This window comes from Lactuca saligna, chromosome 3, assembly GCF_052625555.1.
Source record: "Lactuca saligna cultivar CGN05327 chromosome 3, ASM5262555v1, whole genome shotgun sequence".
In the NCBI taxonomy this organism is placed as follows: Eukaryota; Viridiplantae; Streptophyta; class Magnoliopsida; order Asterales; family Asteraceae; genus Lactuca; species Lactuca saligna.
In genome coordinates this window covers 30,839,782-30,847,049 of record NC_136419.1, presented here as the reverse complement: position 1 = coordinate 30,847,049, position 7,268 = coordinate 30,839,782, and the positions used below count along the sequence as shown (strand labels likewise).

The 7,268-nt window shown below is 33.3% G+C and overlaps 1 protein-coding gene across 1 annotated transcript; it reads left to right on the top strand.

Annotated features, from left to right (window-relative positions):
• Positions 1 to 551: 551 nt before the first annotated feature.
• Positions 552 to 5,170, top strand: MCM2 (minichromosome maintenance (MCM2/3/5) family protein). The gene is made up of 16 exons (XM_078983561.1): positions 552 to 885; positions 976 to 1,154; positions 1,532 to 1,698; positions 1,793 to 1,982; positions 2,058 to 2,277; positions 2,371 to 2,578; positions 2,655 to 2,789; positions 2,896 to 3,087; positions 3,170 to 3,342; positions 3,414 to 3,602; positions 3,683 to 3,884; positions 3,966 to 4,118; positions 4,194 to 4,319; positions 4,404 to 4,586; positions 4,696 to 4,857; positions 4,936 to 5,170. The coding sequence occupies exons 1-16, from the start codon at positions 587 to 589 to the stop codon at positions 5,050 to 5,052; spliced, it is 2,895 nt and encodes a 964-aa protein (XP_078839687.1). The 5' UTR covers positions 552 to 586; the 3' UTR covers positions 5,053 to 5,170.
• The last annotated feature ends 2,098 nt before the right edge of the window (positions 5,171 to 7,268 follow it).

Genomic DNA, 7,268 nt, shown 5'->3' with positions numbered 1-7,268 from the left:
TCCTTGTGTTACATAGATGAATGTATATGAATCGTCTTGTAAAAAACAACTAAATCATGGCGTTGTAAGGGAGGAATGGATAAGTCGGAGGGGTGGTGGCATGTTGTTGAGCCCATTCTTTTTATAAAACTATAAGTAACAAATAAGTAATAAAAAATTAGAAAATATGGATAAAGATAGAAGAATTTTTTAATGTATGATAGAGACAATGTGGAACAAAATAAAGTTTAAGAATCCCTTAAATCATGAAGAATATCCTAAACCAAAGGGATCGTTCATATAATTTAATACATTTAATATAAAATATAAAAGTTGAGTTATAAACATAAAAGATTTAAATACCAAATATACCAAAAAACCATGGTTACTTTTGTACAACTGTACCCCCTTGTTGTTGCCCTAAGACAAGGCCCAAGGACTAAGGTTGGCCCATGTACGATATAGTTTATCTTTTTGAGTTGAGTCTGTTGGGGTGGGCCTGCCTGATACTGGCGCGAAAATTTCCCGCCAAGACTTGTATGACCTAAAAGGGGAGTAGTGCAGAGGAGAGCTCACACTCACAGAACAACGCAGGAGAGCGGACGAAATGGCGGGAGAAAATGCCGGAGGAGAGAACCGTCCTACTCAGTCGCCAGCTTCATCAGATCAAGGCGGTAACCCAAATTCCAGTCAATTTAATGGGAATCCACCGTCTACACCAGATTCTCCCACCTCTGCTGGATTTAACACAGATCAGCTTCCCTTCAATAGCCGTACCTCAGAGAATTACTCTGATTTCGACGACGATGAGGCTGCCGTTGATCCAAATATCATCAGGGATGAGCTTGATGATGGCGACGAGGATGAAGGGGAAGGTGAAGATCTTTTCAACGACAATTACATAGAGTAAGTTGTTTCTTCATTTTACCACCGTTTTTTTCTTGCAGTATTTGTGCTATTCACAGACAGTTAAATCTCTCTTTTTTCGCCGTATAGTGATTACCGGAGAATGGATGAACATGATCAATACGAGTCGGTTGGGCTGGACGATTCTCTTGAGGACGAGAGAGATTTGGATCAGATTATGGCAGATCGTAGGGCTGCAGAGATTGAGCTTGATACCAGGGAGGGTGTTGCGTCAAGGGCAAAGCTCCCCCATCTTCTCAACGGCCAAGGTCAGTTAGGGTTTCTGTTTTTGTGCTGTTTTATTTCCAGACCTTTTAATAATAAAGTATTATCACTTAAATCTCCAAGTTTACTTCTTGTTTCTGGTCCACGGGTTGCAATGATTTATTTTTAGATTGCTATAAATGATATGTATTTCACATAGTTAACCAGAACACTACGGCTATCTGTAAGGTGTTTCATAATACTAAAGATTAGTAGCCATTTGCTTTTCATATCTGATTTCCTGGAGAACTATGTTTTAACTTTCTCTGGTTATCAAATGCCTGTTAACCATTTTTGGTATTGATTCATGAATTACACTTGTAAGCCTATATTAGGGATATAAATACCTAAACAAGCTTCAATTTTGTACTTTTGATTACAGATACTGATGATGATAGCTACAGACCTTCAAAAAGGACTAGGGCTCCTCCTGGTCCACGTGGTGGTGATGACACTGATGCAATGCAAAGTTCTCCCGGTAGATCACAAAGGATTAACTCAGGAGAGGATGTTCCCATGACTGATGCGACAGATGATGATCAGTATGAGGTGCGGTGTTTCTATCTTATTCTTATTTGAGTGCACGTTTCTCACATCTTATAATTCTCAATCTGAACTATCATTTCTTGGCATTGCTATGTAGGATGATGAAAACGATGAAGGTGAGTTTGAGATGTACCGAGTTCAGGGAACACTTAGGGAATGGGTTACTAGAGATGAAGTACGCCGCTTTATTGCCAAGAAGTTCAAAGAGTTCATCCTTACTTATGAGAACCCAAAAAATGAAAACCATGAGTTTTTATATCTCAACCAGATAAATGAGATGGTGTCAGGTAAAGTGTCTCACTTTTCCCTAGCTTTTAACTTGGTAAAAGTTCCCAATGTGATAAAGTTATTCATATTTGCAGCCAACAAGTGCAGTTTGGAGATTGATTACAAACAGTTTATCTATATCCACCCAAATATCGCCATCTGGCTTGCAGATGCACCTCAGTCTGTTCTTGAAGTCATGGAGGAAGTTGCTAATAAAGTTGTGTTCAGTATACATTCAAACTACAAAAGTATCCACCAGAAAATCTATGTCAGGGTAACCAACCTACCTGTTTATGATCAAATTCGCAACATAAGGTATGACATAACCTTTTTGGTTGATTAAAAGCTGCTATATTTTAACTGAAATATACCCATTTGGTAACAATAAATCTTGAATGTTTCTCACAGGCAAATCCATTTAAACACAATGATCCGTATAGGAGGAGTTGTGACCCGAAGATCTGGAGTTTTTCCTCAGTTGCAGCAAGTGAAGTATGATTGTAACAAATGTGGAACAGTTTTAGGACCTTTTATCCAAAATTCATATTCAGAAGTGAGAGTTGGGTCATGCCCAGAGTGCCAATCAAAGGGTCCATTCACTGTCAACATTGAACAGGTAACATGAAAATAACATGAAAAATAATCTATATACACTATACTGATATATTTATATACTACTTTGATTGCTACAGACTATATACAGAAATTACCAAAAGCTAACCCTTCAAGAAAGCCCTGGAATTGTTCCAGCTGGCAGATTGCCAAGACACAAGGAAGTTATACTTTTGAATGATCTGATTGATTGTGCTCGCCCTGGAGAAGAGATTGTACTATTCCTATTCTACCCTTTTGTTATATGCCTTGGTTTTTTAATCTCATATCAGTAAACACCTAAACATTCTCTTCTTTTCTACTTTTCTTAAAACTTTACAGGAAGTCACAGGCATCTACACAAACAACTTTGACTTGTCTTTAAATACAAAAAACGGGTTTCCTGTGTTTGCCACAGTAATTGAAGCAAACCATGTTACAAAAAAACAAGACCTGTTTTCAGCCTATAAACTCACTGAAGAAGACAAGCAAGAAATTCATAAGTTGGCTAAAGATCCAAGAATTGGAGAAAGGGTATGTTTTTGTATTCTTGTTTGCCAAAAGTTTTAGAAATATACATTCTTACTCATTTTATTTTTGTTATCAATGAGCACAGATAGTTAAGTCAATTGCCCCATCAATCTATGGACATGAAGACATAAAGACTGCAATAGCTCTTGCAATGTTTGGAGGACAAGAGAAGAATGTGAATGGGAAACACAGACTGCGTGGTGACATAAATGTTTTGCTGTTGGGTGATCCTGGAACTGCAAAATCCCAGTTTCTTAAGTAAGCATTTTCTCTTTATTTTTTTTCTTCCCAAATTAAATCTTTATCAAAAACTATATTTTTTTTTCAAGATATGTTGAGAAAACTGGACAAAGGGCAGTTTACACAACTGGAAAAGGAGCTTCTGCTGTAGGACTTACAGCAGCAGTCCACAAGGATCCAGTCACTAGAGAATGGACTCTTGAAGGAGGTGCTCTTGTTCTTGCTGATAAGGGTATATGTCTCATAGATGAATTCGACAAAATGAATGACCAAGATAGGTAACAAAAACTTTCCTTCTGTTTATATTTTTTAAATTTCCAATTAGAAATATGTATTCAATTTTGACATTTGTTGACAGGGTAAGTATCCATGAAGCCATGGAACAGCAAAGTATCAGCATATCAAAAGCTGGAATAGTAACTTCTCTTCAAGCTCGTTGCTCTGTGATTGCTGCTGCTAATCCAATTGGAGGAAGATACGATTCCTCTAAAAACTTTTCACAAAATGTTGAATTAACAGATCCCATTGTCTCAAGATTCGATGTTCTCTGTGTTGTAAAGGTTATACCCCCTTTTTTTATGTCTAATAACTTAATATACCAATATGTATATATTAACAAACATGGTTTAATATAAATACAGGATGTGGTTGACCCTGTGATGGATGAAATGCTTGCTAAGTTTGTGGTTGATAGTCACTTCAAATCCCAAGCGAAAGGTGCCAACTTGGATGACAAATCCATGAACAATTCCCAAGAAGACATTGATGCCTCTGCCATGATGATGGATCCTGAGGTAGTACAAAAATGACACAACTGCCCTTAGGTTTTGTGTTTTTTTTTGATTTGTTAATATTTGTTTTTTATTCAGATACTTCCTCAAGACATGCTGAAGAAGTACATAACGTTTGCGAAATTACACATTTTCCCAAAATTGCATGATGCTGATTTGGACAAGCTTACACAAGTTTATGCTGAGTTAAGAAGAGAGTCATCAGTAAGTTTTGTGATTCAAAAAGTGTTTTATTTTTCGAGTTACAATGTTAAAATGTATTTAATTGTATGTTAATACAATGTGTAGCATGGTCAAGGGGTACCAATAGCAGTGAGACACATAGAATCAATGATAAGAATGTCTGAAGCTCATGCAAGAATGCATTTGAGGTCAAATGTGATTCAAGAAGATGTTGACATGGCCATTCGTGTCTTGCTTGACTCGTTTATTTCCACACAGAAGTTTGGCGTGCAAAAGGCTTTACAGAAGGTAATTTTTTTTTTTTTTTTTTAATATAGCTTTGTTTTGTTTCTGATTTTAACTTTTACATTTAAGTTATGTCTTTTTTAAAAAAAAATAAAAACTGTGGGTGATGCAGAGCTTTAAGAAGTATATGACTTACAAGAAAGATTTCAATAGGCTTGTGTTGCTTAAGTTGAATGAGTTGGTGAAGGAGGCTTTGCACTTTGAAGAGATTGTTTCAGGGACTAGAAAAAATGTTGGGTATATTGATGTCAAGGTGGAGGAGTTGCAAACCAAGGTATGTATATATCAGTATCATGTATGTATGATATATGTATGTTGACTGATTGTGGATGGATGATGTGTTTGTGTGCAGGTTTCGGATCTTGGAATAACGGATTTGAAGCCGTTTTTTACGAGTGCAGATTTTCTTAAAGGCAACTTTCAGTTGGATGAAGAACGTGGTCTGATAAGGCATCATATGACCTTGTAGGAATTAAGATATTATGAGGGATGGTTGTTCTTTTTAAGCTTGTGGTTTCTTTGTGTTTCATGCATTTAATTTAACATATGACCGACTATCCAATGATAGATGATGCAGATTTTGCTAATTCACATGCTTGCATATTAGACAGGTTCTCTTTATGGACTTATTTTTACTTCTTTTATTTTCTTATGCAAAATGGAAATTATTGGTTCTATGATTCGAAAATGCTAATGTTAGTTTTTTGATTAAATTAAACAGTAACTTTTAAATGGTTTTGTAATGTAGGTTTGGATATGGCAAAATTACATTGGACACCAAACGTCCTAAAAAGGATAAATATAAATTTAACATTTTTCTAATTTGGATAAGATAATGTAACAACATCAATAGAATATATTATTTTGAGCACCCCCCTCCAAGTTTCACGTGATTTTTTCTAATGGTTAATTTATAGTTTGTAAATGAGTTTAGATTATAATTTTGTTGATTTTGGTATAATATTAGGTGTATGTATTATATGAGTTCATTTAAAAAAAAATTAAATATGAAATTTCAACAATTTAAAAAAATTGAATTTTTAAGAAAAAAAGGAAAAGTTTTGAATTATTAAAATTAATGAGACTTTTATAATATATTACATATATAAATTATTTCTAATAAATACTTTATATATATATATATATATATATATATATATATATATATACTACATTACATATTAAATGTAGAATTTTAATTTAATAAAATGAAAAATATAATAAAATGACAAGTGATAAATAGAAAATTCAAAAATTCTAGAAAATGTCATGTGACAAAATTAATAAGAAAAAAACATGTCGTAAAAAAACCTTTACAATCTTTTAAAGTTAAGCTATCAAAGCTGAAAATTTTCAGCAGCAATATTTTTAAAATTTTGTAATTTGTGAAAATTTTTAAACGATTATAACTCATTCGTTTTAAGTCGGATTGACATGCTTTTTTTGCAATATTTAACTAATAGTTTGTAGATGAACTTAGATTATAAATTTTGTTGATTTTGGTATTATATTCAATGAGTTACAACGTTTCAAAGTTGAATTATCAAAACTGAAAAATTTTAGCTTTTCAACAAAAGTTTTAAAATTTTGTAATCTGTGAAAATTTTTAAACAACCATAACTCATTCGTTCTAAGTCGGATTGACCTGCGGTTTTTTCCAACATTTAGTTTACAGTTTGTAGATAAATTTATGCTATAATTTTTTTTTTCTTTTGATTTTGGTATTATATTCAGTGAATTACAATCCTTCAAAATTGAAATACTTCAACTTTTTAACTATTATTTTAGACTATAATTATGAATTTTATGTATCTTTGACAGATAACTCATATGAAAGGGATCTTGATGAACTTGATTTATATGTTAGTTGCTTTTATTTAGAAACTTAATTTTGCAAGTTATAATATTCTAACATCAAGGTAGATTAGTTATGCATGAAACGAAAACGTAATCATTTTTACAAGTTGTATTATATCAAACCCAATAACATATTCATTTTAACGAGTTCTATTAAACCCAAAAACTTATTTTAACGACTTGTACTCTATGCAATTAAAGTTGTACCGGTCCAAACGAGTCCATGAACCGGAAAACCCGGACCTGGACCCAGACCCGGACACGGACACGGACACGTCTCATCTGGTCCGGTCCATGATCCACAATATTCTCCATTATCGGTTGGTCCAAAAGCCAGTTTGGTTCAGTCCAAATGCTCACCCTTACCTATATTTTTTGAAGTTTTGAATAGGATGTTCTAAAATATAAGTATCTGGAAATCCTTATAAAAATGTTTGATTCAAAATCATTCAAAATTTAGATATTTGAAAATTTGAATATCCAAAAATCGGAGTTGATAACCGAAATATTTATTTTGTAGTTATTTTTAATATTTTTGATTTGGTTTAGTAACTTTACGTATTTCTTTTAATTTGGTTTTGAATAACATGTGACGTCAAAGGGGTTTTCTTTGTGTTGTCCACTGTTAGCTATCGAGGTTTATTTGATAAAATTTAACAAAGGCATAGTTAATTAAATAAAAAATAAGGATTATTTTAGGAATATTATGAAATTAAGGATTATTTTAGGAATATTATGGGGATTATTTTAGGAATACATTATGTTTTCATTTAAAAAAATAAAAAATTGCCCCGGTATCCCTTCTCTCTTCTACGCTTCCCTCCACCG

Coding starts and splice junctions, on each gene's coding strand:
- MCM2 (XM_078983561.1), top strand. CDS start 587: ATGGCGGGAGAAAATGCCGGAGGAGAGAACCGTCCTACTCAGTCGCCA. Junction 3,343..3,413: donor GCAAAATCCCAGTTTCTTAA/GTAAGCATTTTC, acceptor TTTTTTTTCAAG/ATATGTTGAGAAAACTGGAC. Junction 3,603..3,682: donor AAAATGAATGACCAAGATAG/GTAACAAAAACT, acceptor ATTTGTTGACAG/GGTAAGTATCCATGAAGCCA.